The sequence below is a fragment of the Spodoptera frugiperda genome, chromosome 6 (assembly GCF_023101765.2).
Source record: "Spodoptera frugiperda isolate SF20-4 chromosome 6, AGI-APGP_CSIRO_Sfru_2.0, whole genome shotgun sequence".
Taxonomy (NCBI): Eukaryota; Metazoa; Arthropoda; class Insecta; order Lepidoptera; family Noctuidae; genus Spodoptera; species Spodoptera frugiperda.
Window position 1 is genome coordinate 7,490,949 of NC_064217.1, and position 20,645 is coordinate 7,511,593.

Here is a 20,645-nt window from a genome sequence, read left to right on the forward strand (position 1 = left end):
GTTTCCCTGGTTCAAATTTGTGCAAGTAAGTGCACTTTACATAAGAGCGGATAAATGGAACCAACAGAATATTTCATAGTGGGTACAACTTGGCTCATACTCAACCAAGTTTAGGCTGACTGCGAGTGCGAGCTATTGTAACACCACCTGATTGGTAATTTATTGCCGCACTTCCCCATTGGGGATACAGTTATACATTTTCCCCGGTTATCTACAAAGTGGATACGGTATCTTCGGATATCGGTGACAAATATTTTGGCAGGTTTATGGGACGTGAACAATTTGTATGCCGTCTGCTTTCACGAGTTGACTTTGAATTTGACACAATTTCTAACTTGTCGGAATAATATTATTTGGGCAGGTATCTATTTCAACAGAAACAAATACTTATAATTAAGCCCGTATTATAATTTCATGTTGTTCAGATAATAGGCTTAAAATTAGCTTCGTAACTAAACACTAGAAATTACCGAACAAAATTACTGAAATTTATTCGGCTCTCTCGAGTCTCCGCTATCCCGAGGGACCTTTAACTCCGTTGAAAACCCTGAGCCGCCGACAATACATCGGTGGATTGTCCGCAGATATATTAGCAATCTGTTTACTCGGCGGGGCGTTACACGAACTCGTTAATATACGTCGTGATGCCGACAAAATATTGCCACAGAAATATAATAAAGGCGATAGCTGCTTCTCCGTTTGCTTAGCTCCTTTTACGACAATTCGTGTTGACGGGGCGCCCGCAAATTGGACGGCCCCGATATTTTTGGAGTAACAAGTTTTTAGTGCCGGGACTTGATTAACTAGAAGCTGTTGTGATGAAGAGGGCAGCTCTAATGTATTTATAAAATAAATTGTAACTTAACGCTCTTATTTTGTGATAGATTGCTGGTAATATTTTGGAATCATTTTGTACCAAGTTGAGGGGGGTCGGAGCCCATTCGTCCCCTAAAATTCGTCCCCCAGCATAAAAGTTGTAGATTCGGCCCCTATATAGGTGCCCATTGGTCTCCTGGTAGGGGACCAATTAATATTTTAATAAAAAATATTATTTTTAAGGTACCCATTCGTCCCCTCTAATATATATACAATATAAGTTAAAGATTCGGCACTTATTCAGGTGCCTATTGGTACCCTGAGATAAAATTAACTATATTTTACATAAGAAACGGTTAACATAGTACACTTGTAAACAGTTTATTACAGGAATACAGATTATTAAAAAAAGAGCTATGATGAATGATAATCCGTCATGATAATAATATATAACCTGTCGATAGGCTTACGATGTAAAATTGTCTCACTACCAATGGCTTGTTAAAATAACGGGTTATGAATAGATAAGGTGTTTAAAATTGGTAAGTACTTACTCTCCAGAAAAAATAAATATTCTTCAGGGGACGAATGGGCCCCTCAAAAGTTGCAGGGGACGAGTGGGCACAGGGTGCGAATCTTAGGGGACGAATGGGCTCTGACCCGTTGACGGAACTTGTGATAGAACTTATTGATTTACATGGTGGTTTTTTAGATAGAAAAGTGTACAATTTAAGATATTATACGAACCTAGTACCTAGTTACTAATAATACCTTTTTAGTTTTCCTTATATCGAATATCTACTTAAAACCCCATGTTCTAGCTGTTCTTCGTAACTAAATTTAATGTCTAGGTACTCATTACTTGTTATTATAATAAAGAGTAACGCCAATTTAGAAGTAAAGCTGCTTTTGTTTTGTTCATACACATCAACGGTTTATTACAAAGCTTTATAAGTCTCACATACATAAAGGTACATAAAGCAATAATAATATTACTGAGTGTTCATAATCGTACCTACAAAGTTCAACGTGCTACGTGCCACATCGTTCTACGTAAATGAAGCCAGTGAAAGTCTGTCTTTAAATTCTAAGACTTTTGCTCTCAAACTTCGTCCAGCTTTTCCATTTGACATTCAAGCGGTTTAATTGTTCCAAGAGCGCTGAATTTGTTTCAGAATTATCACTTCTGCCTCTTTGAAATTCGAACGCCGGGATAAAAGTACTAAAAGAGCAATTAACTTTTAAATAAAGACGATATTCCTTTTTTTATTAAATTTTTTTACTCACCCTACAACCGACCTCTTTTGTTATTTATTCGCTACCTACGTCATAATGTTAGTCCATTATCCGAACGACGAGAATTCCGCTAGGCGGACAAAGAAAAAAGTCACGTTAATTAGGATGTCAGCTACGCAAATAATAATCCCAGTGTGGCTCATTTCGTATGCAGCCCCGGCTTGCGGCCAAAAAATTTATCTTCGCGTTTTTTAGACAACGCAATTACAGGAATATTTACTTAATGTGGGCCCACAGTCCGTCAGGAAACATATGTACGACAGGATTTTTAATTCGGCGTGGCCATGCTCAGAGCCACATTATAGTCGTAAATACATCGTCTACCGTGATATGTGTAGGTTTTCTTTCTTAAATGCTTTATACGCGTACCTTTACATTGTGAAGCGGGCTTGGTGCAAGCAATGACTTCATAAAATTCATAAAAACGTCGGCGCCGATTATATACGGTATTATTTAAGTACGGGGTGCCCGCGCACCGGCAAGTCATTTACTCCGCATAATTTCTGTCGTTGTAAATACTCTCACTCTGCTTGTAAGTACTTAAATATTTACCCAAATGACAAAAGAGCGTCGACGATTAAAAGGTCCGTTGAATTTGAATAGGTAGGTAATCCCCGTGCCCTGAAATTACCCTTTCATAAAATTTGTATAAAATGGATTATAAGTTTGACCTGATTTAGCGAGAAGTCGATTTGAGATTTTTATTCGGAGGCACGTTTCCCTTTCCTAAGTTTACCTACGCGTAAGTTTTAATAAAAATAAAGTTTTTAGATTATTATTATTTCTGTGTTATCTACTAGATACCCTCATTCATATTCGCAGGTTCACTGAACATAAACTGCAAGCTTCTTGTGGATCAATAGAAAAGCTCATTTTGTTTTATTCTACCACTCTAAGGGAACGCCCGAACCCTTTCAAGGGTGCTGTGTTTACTTACATTTCGCTATAGGACAGTTGTTCTCAAACTTTTGTCTTTAACTAACTACTCTTTTTGTAACTGCTCTTTCCAACCACTCAAATTGTTTCTTTTTTGCTTTCTCAAAGCTAAAAGTTTTGTTTTTCTTAATGGTTGAAGAGCTTATTATCTGTAAACATTTTCGACACTTTCCGAGTCCAAAAGTTAGGTAGAAAAATTTGGAAGCGTGGTAAGTAATTGAATGGGAAACCCAAATTAGTACTTACAAAAAAGTTGGACTGATTTTTCTGCGAACTTATTTCAAACATGATGAAAGTTTGGGAACCGCAGTGTAGGATAGTGGGAGTGAAGATAGGGGGGCACGTAGGCAATTATCGTGGTTGAAACAAACAATCCAAGTGGTTGGTGAAGAATGGATTTTGGCAGTTTATTTGGTGTTTAAAGATCTAAAGATTTGCAACTAATACGGGGAGGGACGAGTGTGGCGACTATTTACCCTTTTCGCCCCTTTGTGTCGAACTGATAACACGGCTGTTACTTTTTAATGAGTCAATAAATAACATTGAAGATACAGCTAGCTATCAATGCAAGTATCTATGAAGGGAGAATCTTCTGATAAAGAGAAAAGCTTCCCTCTTTCACGTGGTGGGGTTGTTTTGTTGTAAAAGGCAACTGCTTGCATTCAAGTAATTTTATCTCAAGTTATTTTATCCTACGTTAGGTAGGTACGAGTACTCGCACTCGTATACTTGTAGTAGGTATCTATTTACATATCAGTTACTTAAAATTATATACCTATAATATATGTGGTTACAGAAGCTGCAGTACCTACCTAAAAGTAATTTCCATTACCATCGCCTTCCGCGTTAGTAACAGAAACGAGAGTGGTCTGGCGCTCTGATTGGTTGGTTCATTCGCGCCGACCAATCAGAGCACCAAACGCGCTCTTGTTTCGTTTTCGTTCAACGTAAAGCAAACTCATACTAAGGGTACCTACTATAACTTTAAATCGCGGTCCGCCATTTCATTTGTTCTCATTGGATGTAAGAATAATAAAGATCAGTCATAATATACGTATTATGGCTGATTATGACACGTCACACACTACAAACTTGAAATAGACGCATAACCCAAATCAATATCACACCATCATAGTTGCGCAGATGTTCGAAAGAACTAAGTTTAAAACTATTCTTTCCAGATATTCACATGTTCGCGAGTTTCCATCGCCGCCGCCGTAAGGACTGCACTATAATAAAGTTTTTGAGTTCGCGCCGGATTTTTGGCGATATGACACGAAGCGAAGTAAGCCGGGCGCGAGTAAACAAGGACAACGCTTGTGAATTCTTTTGACATGGTAATTCAGGTTCCTGAAAATGTACCTAACCTACCTACCTAGTAAGTAGGTACCTAAGTATTTTGTCATATTTTTTACCTGGATACCTCGGTAGTACCTACCTTCTTTTTTAAATCATCCAATAACTTATCCCGCCTTGGGCGAGGTGAGAGGGAGTGTCAGACTTTTACTGACTAAAACCACCTCGTGCCTAGGTACTCTACGAGCCGAAGCCCCGGTACCTAACCCACTTAGCAGTCTATGTATAAGTACAGTTTATAATATGAGTAAGGTTTGAACGCCCATCAAGCTGGGTAAGTATTTCGATCTGGACTAGGACTGCACTATCTTATGCATCAGCAAGCTTACCTACAATATCAATGTGTCACAGGCCGCAAGGCTTGAATGTCATACGAAACAAATATTTGCATCTGAGTGTGACATAGAACAAAAATAAATCAGGAAACTTAAAATCAATTTTATCCAACCTTCGTGTTGGCGCTTTTACATAGAGGATTAAGTTCTGTCTTAAGTCTGCAAGTTATAAAACCTAAAACAACTAAACGGTGTGGTTTGAAACAGCGCCATCTAGTAATTTATCACAGAAGTATTTTGGATTTGTTACTTACACATACCGTCTAAATATTATCCTAAAATATAAATTAATAAATCAATGCATAGTAATCTAGAAACAGATTGTCATGGCACAGATTGACAAAATAATTTTTATTTTATTTCAGCAATAAATTAAATAGAAAGATTATTATTTTATTAGAATTCACGATTATATTTAGTTTTTGAACGCTCTTCATAAGCAGCCGCACAATGATTTGTCAAAAAATTCGTAGGTCAGTTCTCTTCACACAAAATACTTAATGTTCATTGGTCTTTATGGTTCTACGTTCCTTTACGCGCAGCAGTTGTTTTGATTTATTTAAAATTTGAGTATTATTTAAATGGAAATAAAAGTAATTTAAAATTCACGATAGCTAATAAAGTTATATAGGTATTTAAAAAATATAGAAAGTAAGTTACTTTTTAATGTTTCAAGATAATATCAGAATAAATTACATTAGCTTTAAGTAGAACGGAACGCAGTGTGATGCGAACGAACGAACCGTAGAATGCAGTAATAGAGAACATATCAATGACAAAGTAAACCGATTGAATTGCCTGTCATCGCCGCCGCAAACTAAAAATATTGTTTGAAATTAGATGTAAAAACGTTAAATCGAATTATTATCAAGCATTTCGTTTTATAAACATTCACAAACATGAGTTCAATCGGAACGGGTGTAAGTATTATTCGCAGAAATGTAAATTAATGTAGAGGTTATTAAGTTTTTTGATGGCTTTCAACTTCTTATTTAGTTACTACTTATTGTAATACAAGGAAACTATACGATTAATCTTTATTTTATACAATATCTCTTATAACTACAATCAGTAACCAGTATACTAATCAACTTTATTTTTTGTTATTCTAGTACGATCTTTCTGCTTCACAATTTTCGCCTGACGGCCGAGTCTTCCAAGTGGAATACGCCGCTAAGGCTGTCGAGAACTCTGGTACAGTAATCGGCCTCAGGGGGAAGGATGGTGTGGTGTTTGCCGTGGAAAAACTGGTGACGTCAAAGCTGTATGAACCTGGTGCAAACAAGAGAATATTCCATGTCGATGAACATGTTGGTATGGTAAGTATCAAGGGTCAATAAATGTTTCAGCACATTGTTATTACTAATGTAGTTTGTTCTTGTATGTGTGACACTTGAATGGAGTTTTGTATCTCCTTGTATATGGTAATATACTTGTACTGTATAATTGTCTATTCATTATGTTGTTAATATACACGTTTTAAATGATGATGTATCAAAAAAGTAATAGAACTGCATAAGTTTGCTAATCTTTGTCATAATATATGTAGATATATGTAGATATTTCTTATATCTTTTGACAGGTGTGCATTGTAAACTTACTAAACTTGACGGGCTAGTTTGTTTCTTGGCTGACCAAGATAATCTATTATAAACTACATTAAATTTGAACTAACATTTTTTAATTTTATAGAGACCAGGCAACAATATTTTCTGAACGTTTTACTCTGTGATCTCCAACCCGCTGGCCAAGTATATGTATAAATTATGATGAATCCTCCTGTATATATGTTTGGTTTAGTTAATTTTAACCCGTTGCATGTTTAACCTTGTCAAATCTACTGGTTTCGCCGACAGTAGTGCATAAGACACACAGACAAGTACAACTCTCACTTATCTACTTAAACCTTATGAATTTCAGGCAGTCGCTGGTCTCATCTCCGATGCAAGACAGATTGTTGAAACAGCTCGTTCTGAAGCCTCCAACTACAGATCTCAGTATGGATCCCAAGTACCGCTCAAGTACTTAAACGAGCGTGTGTCTATGTACATGCATGCTTACACACTGTACAGTGCTGTACGTCCTTATGGCTGCTCGGTTGTCATGGGAACGTGGAATGATTACGAAGGCCCTCAGATGTACATGCTTGATCCCAGTGGAGTTTCATTTGTGAGTATTTATTAACTTTTTTGTATATACACCTACATAGAAATACTTAGATGGAGATTGGACACTAATAGAAAATACTAACCTTGGCTACCTTACTTTGATATTCTATTGCTAGAATATTGTTTGAGTCAACAGTGTGAGTGATGCAGACAACTAAAGTAGATATTAAGTTGTTTTCTGTTGCTTAACTATTGTAATACACCTTCAGTAAATGTATAAATGTTAATATAATAATGTTCTATCTCTTCTAGTCTTGTGGGTTCTAGTTCACATATACATGACACCCAGACTTGAAACAACTATTTGTGGATTACACAAAGAGTTCTTCAGTATTGATCCTGGCACATGTTACTTGGTAGCAGAATACCCAGACACGGCACCAACCGTCCAGTCAAATTAGTACATAGTTTCACACAGGAGACTTTAACTTATTAAAAATTTAAATTCCAATGAATATTTATTATTTTACTTTTTTGATTATGAACCTTATGTTGGTTTCATTGTAGAATAAACTCAAGGAAATACTAATCTTTAAATTGTCTGTTTTCAGTCATACTTTGGATGTGCAGTAGGCAAAGCAAAACAGGCTGCCAAGACTGAAATTGAAAAGCTGAAACTTGCTGATCTCACCGTCAAGGAGCTGGTGAAGGAAGCTGCTAGGATGTAAGTTGTAAATCAAATTCAAGATTCTTTAATGCATGTTAAAATCATTATTTGTAGACTAAAACAATATGAAATTACATATATGGATACTTGGATGGAAAGTCATTTATTTCTTATAATGGTACTTGGTAGCTCTAGTCTTTCTACAAATTTTCTGTCATCATGGATCTAAAGTGATGGCCAAAATCCAAGTAATAAGTGACAGACTAATATCTAAAGTGTTTACAGGATTTTCATAGTCATACATTTGTTATAAAACCATCTACTGGTAGGCAGTCGCCATTCATATATTAAAGTTCATGATTATGTGCAGAAAGATCTTGATAGGCACTTTTACATCATACTGGCTTTTTATATGCATGTTTTTCAAATCATGATGGCTCGAAGCAGGAGTAGGAATGGGGTCTAACTGCCTAAAAATAAAATTTTTGATAGTGTCTGATCACAGAATATTGGCTGACACACCCTCTCACCTAACTAAAGGCAAGAGAACTCATTTAACCCTTTTGCAGTTAGAGGGAATATTTTTCCCACCAATGAAAACCAATAAAAAAGGAACAAAATTTCTATTTGCAATTTTATTTTTCGACCTGAAACCAAATCTTTCTATCTCATCTAGATCCTTATAACCGTTAAAGGGTTAATGATTTTCACCCATCAAGCAACAAGGGCTACCATTCAGTTTGCATACAAGCAAAACCTAATTCAATATGTTTGCAGGTGGAATGAATAGTAACTGATTAGTAGTCATTTGCAAAGTATATTCCCTTAACCCATGGTAGGCCGGGAGCGCAGATCTACGCGAGACACAATGTGTTTTCTATTGTGTCTCATATACGGGCATACAAGATGTTAAGCTTACCTTTGCATTTGATATCGATTGTCTCTTTATTATTTCAGTATCTACCTCGTACACGATGAGCTAAAGGACAAGCAATTCGAGTTGGAGCTTTCATGGGTGTCCAAGGACACAAACGGTCGTCACCAGCTCGTTCCCAAGGAACTGGCAACGGAAGCTGAGAACTTGGCCAAGCAGGCACTGGCTGATATCGAGGATTCTGATGAGGGAGACATGTGAATGTATTTAGATAATAAATTTTTATAATATTAATCTTTTGGTTTTATTATTCTTTTTTTTTTTCGTCTATGAAAATGGCTATAAGTTTTTAAACTGACATGGTCACTAACACTGTTCATCCGTATTCATGACTCTTGCAACAATGCCGAAATATCGGAAACTCATAGACATGAATAAACATATCCCTTCGTTAAGTTATAATATTAGTATGAAAATGGTAGTCAGCAAAAACTTCGAAATGAAGTTTTAGGGTATGATTTTCTTGATTTAGCTGTGTTATTAATTTCCAAATTGGTGTGGTTTACAATGGAGCCAGAAACAATGCTGAGTACTTTAATAAACCATACCGAGTTTATTGTATAATTTGGTTCCATGTTCATTGTCATTCGATATTCATATATCAGACATACAGACAATTACTGAACTGTCTTCTGAATCAATGTAATGATGATAAACTACAAAAATATATCAAATATTTTGGCAGTGCCAATATTTTAAATTACAAGTTTAAAGTCTGCTAAAGAGTGGATTGGCTGATCATAAATATTTTTTGTTTAGTTTAGTTCATGAAAAAAGATATTGGAGGGTAGGTAGAAATTCGTCATAAGTAAAAGTAGGTATGTTGGCATAAATAAAAAACTCGAGTAAAACTAAAAAAAATATTGGTTGGATGTTTGTCATTTATTTTATTCATTCATTAATTAGCTCGATATTAAAAGGGATACAAACAAAAATACACGTAATTAAGGTTACAAAAGATTTACTTGGCTTCATAACATAAGAAGTGTACAAAGGGGATAAGCTGTTGATTAAAAAAAAACATCAATGAAACATTGCTGAATGACATTCGAGTTTCTATAACAAATAATGTACCAGCTTATTATTATTACTAGCTTCTGCTTCTAGTGTGATAAAAAAATCCTATGTGTATTTCAGACCGTAATCTACACCTCTTCCAAATTGTATCACTATCATCATCGCATCGTGCGCTTGCAGTTCGCAGTCGGCGCACCGTTATCATGCTGCCATAGCCGTGCTTATTACCTATGTGTGGTTTGAAATCCCGTCTGCATCCACTACAGACTGACTTTTATAGGCACGGGTGCATACATAGTTGGGACTAGGGACCCAAACTTTGCGACGGCGACCTCTGGCGTCTGGCATTGGTTCAGACCATGGTGCGGAGCGAGGGGGACTGGGATACCGTCTCCTCCTTCTGCGAAGCAGTCATGCTAGCTAAGGAGGGCGCGTGAGGGAACGAACCTCCTCACCTCCCCAACTGTCGCGAGAGACAGTCCGGGCGTGGGACGATCTCCGGCCACCGTAAGTGCGGGATTGCGGATGGCGAGTAGAGGTAGCTCGCCGCCCGACCAGATCCAGATATCTTTGAATGTTTATAGATAAAAAGACAAACTGATCTATGGAGAATTTCATATTGGGGTGAACTTAATCTGGTCCAGTTTAACCCCATTAAGACACAGGTTTGCGCATTTATCAATAAGAAACTGCCGTTGGTCGACTAACCTCAGTTTCAAAGTAGGTACCCCTCTGACTGCCTCAGCTGGTATTGGTATCAACATTTGAACGACGTCCAGTTCTGTGGATGTCCGTCCCAAGCTTTTTTCGAGCTTCCCTGAGCACACGAATGTGCTCAACAGATCGAGACAATATTTCATTCCAGCCCAGTCAGTTGGGAGGCAAAAACCTACCTAAATTGTAGTCGGATACTCAACGATTGAAGATCCTGTAAAATGTGCTGCACAGCTGTTCGTGTGTCTTGACACTGCCACCACACGTGTGTGACACGCTATCGTGAATCTGGAGTCTCCCCGACTTGGTGTTAATGATAATCACGCGGTCGCATGTCAAACCCTGGGCCTCGTGTATAGTCATGAGGCGCGATCCCTCACCAGACCCATATCCCTAGTTCACAAGAAAAGTTTTCTCCTCCTGCGTATGAACCAAAAACAGGATGTTTTTGGCGGTAGCTGGGATTTGCGCCCCCGTGTAGCCTCTCACGCTCAGGGAGTGGACCCGCGACAGCGATGATTTGGAGGCGTAGATTCCGCTGTATATGTCGCTCAAGGTGTATGCTACCTCCATAGGGTTACGGTGAGTGCAGAGCAGTTCCTGGGTGATGCCAGCCACTAGATCTGGACGAGTATACCGTAGCTGAAATAGGTTCTCCCTGTCCAAAAACGGAAGCTGGTTAAAGTTTCCAATGAGGACAAATTCGCTTGCTCCGGACAACTTGGCTGCCATTACTATGGACCCGAAGTGGTTCATGAGAGCCTCGTCTACCGTTAACCGGTAACATTTTTCCATGCTCTTGAACCCGTTCGCCAATATTGAGGCCATAGTGCGCACCTTAGTTTTGATTTTGTCACCTAAGCGGCGCGCAAGCTTTTCTCTCAGATCTTTGGTAGCTTTTCAAGCCGGCAATCGAGCAGACGTATTACCTGATGGTAAGCAATCGCCGCCGCCCATGGACACTTGAAACACCAAAGGCGTTACAAGTGCGTTGCCGGCTTTTTGGGAGTTAGGAATTTATGTTCGGGAATCGGGGATGGGGAAGATTGGGAAGGGGGGAATTGGGCCTCCGGTAACCTCACTCACACAACGAAACACAACGCAAGCGTTGTTTCACGTCGGTTTTCTGTGAAGCCGTGGTATCACTCCGGTCGAGCCGGCCCATTCGTGCCGAAGCATGGCTCTCCCACACAAAAGCTTCGGTGGTTTGGGTTGGGTTAGGTTAGGTTTGGGTTCGGTTAGGTTTGGGTTCGGTTAGGTTTGGGTTAGGTTAGGTTTGGGTTCGGTTAGGTTTGGATTAGGTTAGGTTTGGGTTCGGTTAGGTTTGGGTTAGCTAACCTAAGCTTAGGTTTGGGTTAGGTTAGCGTTAGGTTTGGTTTGGGTTAGGTTTGGGTTAGGTTTGGGTTGGGTTAGGTTTGGGTTAAAAAAAGCTACCAAAGATCTGAGAGAAAAGCTTGCGCGCCGCTTAGGTGACAAAATCAAAACTAAGGTGCGCACTATGGCCTGAAAATTAAAGGAGATGGACAAATTTTGCCCCAAGCTGTACATAATTAAAAGTATTACAATTAATTAAATTAAAATAAATAAATAATTGATAATATCTAATAATATTTCATAGCAGTCTCTGAACAAAGTAAAAAATAAAAGAATTTGATTTTATCCGTTCAATTTCACTTTATAAAGCATATTCAATGTTGCCATTTAATAATATCCATGCTTAGAGGAAAATATAACTAAACGCATACAGCAATTAAAATATTAATAACAAAATATTTATTTAAATATATTTTTGACAATAAGTAATCCATTAAACAAACCTTCTTTTAATGATTTTTTAGATCAAAACTGAAAGTACACAGACAATATCATATTTTAATATTTTTTTTACATAAAGGTTTTACTTGAATTAACTATTACTAACAACACTCAATGAATCCGTCAAACGTCAAAACTGACGTGACATATTATGCACTTGTAGTACTCGTTGTTTATATTGCGTTCACTGTATTCGTTTGCTTCGTATTATTATTTTATGGTGTCGTAGCCCCATGCAAATGCTCCACTAATTATAATAAATGTAATATTAGGTAATAATATACCTAATATTCGGACAACTATCACACAACATTGTAAAATCATGATGAAAACTGATTGAAAAAATCAAGAGTTTCAATTCTTTATAACTTTATTCCACGACTGCATAGCTATATGTAACTTACGATTCTTAATTATTGAAGATATGCCCTATTAAACGACATATACTTCATCTCTGTACATTCTGGGGCACAGGTCCTAAACATTTTTGTCCATCTCCTTTCTGCGGTTTTTTTTTAAATATAGAGAGTGTTTACTATCTGAGCTGAATGTTTGTCTCTGCATACACACACACGACGTCACGGCTTTTTATGCCCAAACGGGGATGCAGAGGTGCATATTACGGCATGTCTTCTTGTCGACTGCTTTGTTAGTCTAGTGGTCGCAAGTGCGACTGTCGGATAAGGGGTCTCAGTCTATTGGGTTTTTTTCGGTTTTTCGAAAATTTCTCAGCACTGAGGTTCGAATTGTGTCCAGCATATGACAATAGGCTCACCCCCTATGGGACTTATAACACAAATGGTGAATAGTGGGTGTACATTGTCTCTGCATGCAAAGGTGAATAAAACTCCAAAGTAATTCTTCATAATTATTTGTATTGTCAGTTTATGTGTAATTAGTTCACAACATTTGCAGAACTAAGATATACAAATTTTATGACCAATAATATCAGTGATGACTCAAAATATTTATAAAATGTACAATATAATCTCATTCATTTGACTTATACAGTTAAATATTTACAAAATATTAGATTTGATAAAATTGTATACAGCGTCGTTACTTTTAGATTACAGTGATATAAATACATAAAAAATAAAAGTAACTAATAGATATTTACAAATTAATCAGGTCATCTTTCAAGACTTCAATCTTGCTGTGTGGTTACTCGTGGATATAACTGAAACAAAAGAAATGGCACTATTAATTACCTTTACTAGACGAATATTTAAAACTTATATAATCAACTATGAGACTGTGACCATTAATTTAGACCTGTATTGAATATTTTAAACCATTTGTAGTGGCAACAACTCTCATCTGAAACCATCAGATGGAATGGAGTTGAGTTGTTGTCTATATCCATGGATTTCTGGATAATCGACATCCCAAATAAAAAACTTCAGGTTCTGATTGTATCTTATTTGTACTTTTATCCATCGAAGAGGCATAATACAGAGGTAAATATATCCATACATGATTGTCTTAAGTCACCAGTCAGATAAAAAGGCAAATTACAGACTTCATGTTCACCCTCTGATGTTGCGAGTATCCATGTGACGGTCACAGTTTATCCTCAGATGATCTAAGCTTATTTGCCCCCTTTTTTTTATTAAAATATTCTAAGTAATGTAACTCACCCCAAGCAAGTTCCTAGGCACGTATCCCTCAGTCGCCTGGTCGTCCCGGCACCACCACCACTCCCTTTCATTGTCGTCTCCCTTGCGCAGCACCTGCAGCCGCGCCCCGGTCTCGAACGAGAGCTCGTCGTTACGCGCCGCGCCGTACGAGAACACCGCGTACACCAGCCCGTTGTTCATTATGCCTAGTTTTTCTTGTACACCTGTGGGATAAATGGAATTGGGTAGTTTCCTAGGTCAAAAATAAATTATTTTGATATTTCAATATAATAAAATATCCCAAAATAATCGTATTTTCATTAATTCATTTGACGATATACTTTTTTTTTTCTTGCTATTTCTTGCGCAATAAGTATGCTATTTGACACAAAAAAAAAATGACGTCATAATTTGCAATGTCATACAAAATTCATAGAAAAGTAACGTTTTTGACATTTCGATAAAAGTATTGAATTTGACTAGTAGCATAATACCCTATTGTGTAAGATAATTGGCTTGATAAACTAATGCCTGTTGAATAACGTGTTAAACTTCATATCATAAGATTTCAAAAAAAGAAGTAATATTTCAAAAGTATAATAGTATAAAGATCGAGTGTGGTCACGTTTGCTTACTATACGAATATTAAAAACAAAACACCATTTTAAATTTTAGCGCCATCTGTCGCCATTGATAGGCAACTGATTCCAGAATTATAAAGGTACTCACTGTAAAGATACTCCGAGCATCCGTCGAACCCCTCCTCGTCCTCTTCGCACTTCTCGGCCGCCGTCTCATGGTCAGACAGCGTCGTTGCGAATATACACGCACCTGAAACAGTTCATCAAGTCTCCGTTAGATGGCGTTGTTATTTAAAAATATTTTATTACTAAACTATTACGGGTGCTGAAGTAACAAATATCATAATATAACCACCACAGCTATGGCAATTCGATCTACCCAGTCTTTCTTTGTAATTTTTTTTACAACTAAAAGAAATATCGTACCTGGGGGCACCGTAGCGCCACCTCCAAATTAGTTACTTATAGCTTGACAAAAATTACGAAAATCGCCTAAAAAAATAAGCACATCAACATACCATTATCGACGAGGAAGCGGACCATAGCTAGGTTGTTGCAAGACGCAGCACAGTGTAGTGGCGTCCAGCCATCGGAGTCCTGAGCGTTCACATCACAACCTAGCTCTACTAGGAATCTGAAAATGAATAGAGCATAACAATTAATAAGATTACTTTCTATGCTACACAAAATAGAAATGAAATATTTTTGGGGTTCGTTATAGGATCAAATTCATCAGAGAACGCTGTTTCCCGGTTTCAATCTGATTAATGGATCGTCATCAACCTGTTATATTCAATAAGTATATGTAAGTACTTACTTGACGATTTCGAAGTGCCCAGCGCAGATCGCATTGTGTAGAGCAGTGATCCCTTCGTCATTTGCAGCGCTTGCATTCTGCACCTGAAAAAATATAGTTGAGTTACGTTAGTCATCAGTTCAGCTAGAATCTGTTCTGTACCCGTAGTATGAGTTTGCTTTATGTTTAAAGTAATCGAAACGAGAGCGCGTTCGGCGCGCTGATTGGCCGGCTCGAATAAACCAACCAATAAGAGCGTCGAACGTGAACATTACGCGAGACATTTCTTTAAAAAGAAGTTAATAAAAAGATATCAAGTGAGATTATAAATATTCCTACCTGTGTTGCCGTTTTCTTAACGAGTTCCAACTCGCCTTCTAAACTAGCATCCAACAGCAGCGCGAGGGGATCGAAACTAACCCGCCTGGCTAGCGGAGCTTTGCCTCCCTGCTTCAAGTTACCCTTCTTTCGCCTCAGAACATTCTCAGTACCCTGAGAATCCTGACCGTTTAAGTCTACTGAACTGATCTGCTCCGTAATATCTGACACAACAATATCCTTACTATCATCCTGTCCTATTGATATGTTATTATTGTTATTTAGCGCTCTATCAACTTCATCCTTCTGTTTCTTATCCTTTAGGCCGTTTTCGTTAGGCGTGGAATCGACTAAGTGATCCATTTCGGGGAATAAAAACGCTGGCGGCATCTCTATACGTCGATTTATGCTTACACTTATTCCATTCTTCGTGCTACTAACGTTTCTAAGCTTAGGCTGCTCACTCATCGGTGGTTTTCTTATGGTAAGTGGGCGCGCCTTAATGATCATTTCGTTGCTACTAGTACTACTGACTGTGTCTTTCTGGTTTTGTTGGTCACTATCGTTTGATAAGTCTGAAGGCAAGGGTATGGTGGGCATAGGTGTTATGTTGTCAGTAGACTGGTTGAAGCCAACATCGTTGTTCACTGACTGTCTCGGTGGTGTCTGAAATGGAAAATCATTACTTATTAGGCGACATCAATTTTTTTCTCCTAAATTATATGTTTTCTTCTTATACATACTATTCAGCTTTTTGTGATCATAATGGTATTCTATTTAATGCAAATGAGTTTCTAATTGACAATACAAGCTACAAATGAAGTGATTAACATACCTTGATGGTGGGTTTTGGAGGTAGGGCCGGTTTAGGGGATTTGTCTGTACCGCTAACATCTGGCGTTGAGAGTGGCGTGCTGGCACTTTGAGGTGGTGACAGCAAGATACTCTGTGACGACGCATTCTGGCCGGTGAACGAGCTTCCCGTACTGGTGGACAGTCCTGACGCCGTGTTCCTAACGATCTGGGGTTGGGAGGTCACCACATTACTAGCTACATGATTTGATGATGATACAGTGATGCTTTGGGTCTGAACGGTCTGTGGCTGGACCGGTTGGATCTTTGTGGAGGATGTCTGATAAATGGGTGACGGTTTCCCGCTTGAGACCTGAACTGATGTGGGTGCAACACTCGATACAGGTTTCTGGAATTAATGAATGATGATGATATTTACAAGCGATGTGTGGATGTGCAGCAACTGATACAAGCGTTTTGTAGTAAAATTTACAAGTAATGGATGGTTATTAGTGAATACGTGAATTTGAATACAAAAGGTCAATCAATTCTATGGCCGTCTCTTACCAAAACGAAAGTAAACTTTTAAAAGGTTAGGTTTTTGTTAGTAAATTGATTGGTCTTTTTCTCCAATTAGTTTACAATTGATATGATTTATTGATTATTATCAAGGTGTAACAGTGTGCAGAAACTCACCCCAAATCCAATAGAACTGCTAGCAGTAGTTGTACTAGAGCCCAAACTTGGTGAGCTGCCTTTTAACGCCTGCTGGCTCTTCCCGTTTCCTTTTGCTTCATTGTTCTGACTATTATTCTGACTTAGCCTATTCTGTGGATATGCCTGGTTTTCCTTCCCTTCCTGATTACATCTACTAGAAGAGTCAGATTTTTGCAACTGATATGTGTTTTCCTGCTGATATGTAGTTTCCGTTTGACTTAGAGGTGTCGCTAGACTTTTATTCACAACCGAAAGTGGCGTAGAATGTACAGTCATGTGATTTACATTGATCGCGTTTTTCGCATCTTGGTTTTCGTTGTTTTTACCATTAACTTCAGGTTTTAATTTCCCGTTCGTACTTTGTGGGAATTTTGTATTGTAAGGCAACGTTTGATATTTAGGATCTGACTTACTCGCAGCAAATTCTGGGAGGAATTCTTGCTCGTTAATTTTCAGATCTTTGTTTGTTTGGTTGCTATTCGAACTGCTCGTGCTATTCGGACTGTATTGTGGTTGTTTTAGGTAGTCCATGTATTGTTTTTGATCGAGCATTGCCTTCTGGTCGTAGGCGTTGCCGATGCCTTGTTGTACGTGACTAAAGTTCTCATGTTTGTTTGGATATTGCCCCGGATATTGGTTTTCCTGTAGCCCCTGCGAGTGAGTGTATCCGTTGAACAACGGATTAATCATTTGTTTCTGTTGCAAGTAATGCGCTTCCTGCGTTAAATGACTCTGTATGTTGTCGCTTTGTGTGTGTTGTTTTAATGGCACGTTGTTTTGTAATACGTTCTGCTTCATTGCCTGGAAGAAATTATAATTTACAGTTAACTTATCACATCACCATTGTGTCCATTTATATGAAATTCATAAATAACATTTTTACGGTCTGACTGAAAAATTACCTGGAAGTTGGCATTATGACTAACGCTCTGGGCATGGGGCACATGATTGTAGGGTTCCACGGCAGCAACATTTCCTCTGGCTTGTTGGTTCTTTGGTTGACTATTTACCACATTGTTACCAGTTGAGTAGCTGGGTAACTGTTGCATGGGCGTGGGGTTTGTCGTTCTGGAATTAAAATAAAATAATTGTAAATTTAGATTGATTTGTGTCCCATTTAGATTAAAGTTGATTAAAGGGCTTCTGCGCAGTTGATTTCGACTTTTCGTATGTCTCCAAAATGACTACGACCTGCAAGCTACGCGTGGATCTTATGGCTAATCATGGGATTAGCCATGATAGTGTAGTAGATTCGGAAGAATTAATTATTATGCACATTTATCATCAGTGGATCCATATCCAAGAAGTTTTTGCCCAGTAGTGGACAGTTACGGACTGATGTTAAATGTGCATAATAATTAATTCTTCCGAATCTACACCAAACTTCATAAAATATTATAACGAACTACGAAAGTTAACGTTAATAATTTATAAAATTCAACTGTTTCTATAGTCTATTGTGCTATCAGGCTCCATTGTTCCGTACCGACAGCCACGGAACCACATTCAACAAGGAACGGGAGCTACGACAATTTTATGAACTTACGATTTTACTCGAGTGAGTAATTCACTAGCACAATGGAGCTAATTATTTTTGGGGGTGACATTTTTCCTGGCTAAGTGGTTTAATGGTGTCTTTAACAAGAGTTTTAAATTATCTTTTGGTACATAGTGTAGGTGGACAGATAATAATTATATAGTGAAGAGATCGAATTATTGATTTGTATTACGTATATGAACATCATGACCAAGTTCTAAGTTCTATTTAGTCCGTCTATAGGAGTTACAAAAGCGTTGCCAGCCTTTATATAGGTACTTTTGTCTTTAATAATTCAAAGACCTACCTCTGCTGCTGCGGCTGTCGATGAGCAGCCGCTAGCTGCCTGTTCAGGGCCCTCTTCCTCAGCAGCCGAGCCTGCAGCTCTGAGACCCGGCGGTCGATACTTCGCATCTCCTCCTGCCTCGCACCCAGCGCTGCCCGCTGCGCCGACAGCCTGCCATTCTGCTGTTCATTCAGCTTGTTGCGGTACTGGAATTGATAAAGGTTTAGTTTGCGTGAATATTGTTATTTTTGTGGCTTAACATTTAAGCATTTAAGAAATAGTTCGTTTTCAAAGAGCTCCTCAGAGACTCATGTTCAATTACTACAAGAATAGTTAATTCTGTCACTACAAATTCCTTATAAAATGACAGAGATAGAACGATAACGAAGTACAACTTAAAATTTAGTAGCATTACAGTATTCGAGCGTCAAAGGTGTAACAGCCCCAAACTCAACTTAATCAATGAGATGTCATTTACGGAAAAGGGCTTAATAAGTGTGAATAGTAAGGTCCATCCCCTATTATAAGGGACTCGAAACATAACGGGTGAAAAGTGTCATCTTCGCTACAGGTAGGTATAGTCCAACTTTTATTTCAATGCAGTAAAATAACAGTTTCAGTGTTGTAGGTAATTGCTGCATAAAAATAATGACGTGGTTAAATTGAACGAATTTGAAAGAATTGTTTAAAGTGAAGTAACATTAGCTTGTGTCAATTTACTGCATCGAATTAAATTGTCGGACTATAGGTGCGGGAGGTGGTTATGTCACCTATGTTATCTAGATTGAGTTCGACGTTAGTTTTAGTAATTGCTAGGTCGATAAAGTATCACTTATAAGTAAAATCATAATTAACCACTAACACATTGAACGCCGTGGTGGTCACCGGTGACCGCCGTTAGCGGAGGATTTGCCTTCAACAGTTTTCAATTTTTTTAAAGCAGACAAAGACTAAAGAAGGTTCAAAGATTCCGTTAAAGATTAGTTTGTTCCGAAAACAATCGATTACAATGAAGAATGTTTCCATCAATTGCTTTTAGCAAATTAAATTAATTGCGGACTCTTTACGACGTAGCTAATTACGTAACACTTAGACTTAGGTTTTCAATCAGAAGCTATTGGATTCAGTCCAGGAAATGCAGTGCTAGTTCTGAGTAAGGAGTTGTAACTTGAATGCCTTTGATAGTTAATGGATGGGCTTAATTATTTCTGGGCAATTCAAGGAAATTTGTGTAGTATCTAAGGGTAGTAGTAATGTAACTAACATTGAAATCTTATTTAATAAAAACTTAGGTGTGAACAGTCAAGCCGTTCGCAAAATGTCCGTTAATTTCCGTTTAAAATTACAAACATTAATGGCTATTAATTTCATCAGAATTGTATCAAAATGCTACCAAAATTTTACTGAGATAAATAAATAACAAAGTCAAAGTCAACGTCAAAATTGTTTATTTCAAATAGACCGGGAAGGCACTTTTGAAAGTCAAAGCAAATATTACATTAATAAAAAACGTCTGAAACTCTTTGCTTCTTTCCAAGTGTAGATTCGTATCGAGAAACTCCACAAGTTACTCTTTTCCAATCAGCTTCACAATACAATTCTTAGTTACATTGTTAATGCAAACCAATGTCTGCCAAAAAGAACCAAATACTAGAGATCCTCTCTAATCTTTTTTCACACAGACATCAATCCAAATTATTATACCCCTGATTTATCTATCCACGAATCCATTCTTGAGCTAAATCAATTCCATGCCAATGACTTTTTCCATGTCAATGATCTTCTGGTCAATATTAACGAGTAATTTGTATTTTTCGTTTCATATATGAACGATAAGAAAACCATCGAATAAGACAAGTAGGTAGGTATCTATTTACTTAGAACAGTGAAAATTGTGGAAAGTCATGATTTTCATTTGTTATTATAATTTATTTAGCACTAGCATACATACATTGTAAATCTATCTATCGGTTTAGCAAATTTTATTCAAATCCGTTCATTAGTT

The 20,645-nt window shown here is 37.7% G+C and overlaps 3 protein-coding genes across 15 annotated transcripts in view; 1 reads left to right on the forward strand and 2 right to left on the reverse strand.

The window, feature by feature from the left end:
* Window positions 1-20,645, reverse strand: part of LOC118267747 (inositol-tetrakisphosphate 1-kinase-like) — a 363,870-nt gene that overhangs the window by 64,970 nt on the left and 278,255 nt on the right. The gene's annotated exons all lie outside the window — the stretch shown is intronic.
* On the forward strand, window positions 5,491-8,682 carry LOC118267530 (proteasome subunit alpha type-3). Its single transcript, XM_035581583.2, has 5 exons — window positions 5,491-5,659; window positions 5,852-6,058; window positions 6,660-6,908; window positions 7,459-7,571; window positions 8,472-8,682. Exons 1-5 carry the CDS (start codon window positions 5,639-5,641, stop codon window positions 8,647-8,649), a joined length of 768 nt encoding a protein of 255 aa, XP_035437476.1. The 5' UTR covers window positions 5,491-5,638; the 3' UTR covers window positions 8,650-8,682.
* Window positions 12,850-20,645, reverse strand: part of LOC118267452 (apoptosis-stimulating of p53 protein 1) — a 273,618-nt gene continuing 265,822 nt past the window's right edge. For 6 of the 13 annotated variants that reach the window (XM_050694100.1, XM_050694106.1, XM_050694097.1 and 3 more), the window contains 10 exons: window positions 18,662-18,846; window positions 17,720-17,885; window positions 16,797-17,618; window positions 16,144-16,509; window positions 15,330-15,974; window positions 15,012-15,094; window positions 14,713-14,828; window positions 14,343-14,444; window positions 13,635-13,837; window positions 12,850-13,174 (listed from right to left, as the gene is read on the reverse strand). In XM_050694100.1, the coding sequence (XP_050550057.1) occupies window positions 13,142-13,174; window positions 13,635-13,837; window positions 14,343-14,444; window positions 14,713-14,828; window positions 15,012-15,094; window positions 15,330-15,974; window positions 16,144-16,509; window positions 16,797-17,618; window positions 17,720-17,885; window positions 18,662-18,846 (2,721 nt within the window). In that variant the 3' untranslated portion in view covers window positions 12,850-13,141. The remainder of the gene's footprint in view (window positions 13,175-13,634; window positions 13,838-14,342; window positions 14,445-14,712; window positions 14,829-15,011; window positions 15,095-15,329; window positions 15,975-16,143; window positions 16,510-16,796; window positions 17,619-17,719; window positions 17,886-18,661; window positions 18,847-20,645) is intronic. The other 7 variants (XM_050694104.1, XM_050694103.1, XM_050694101.1 and 4 more) reach the window with 2 other exon arrangements.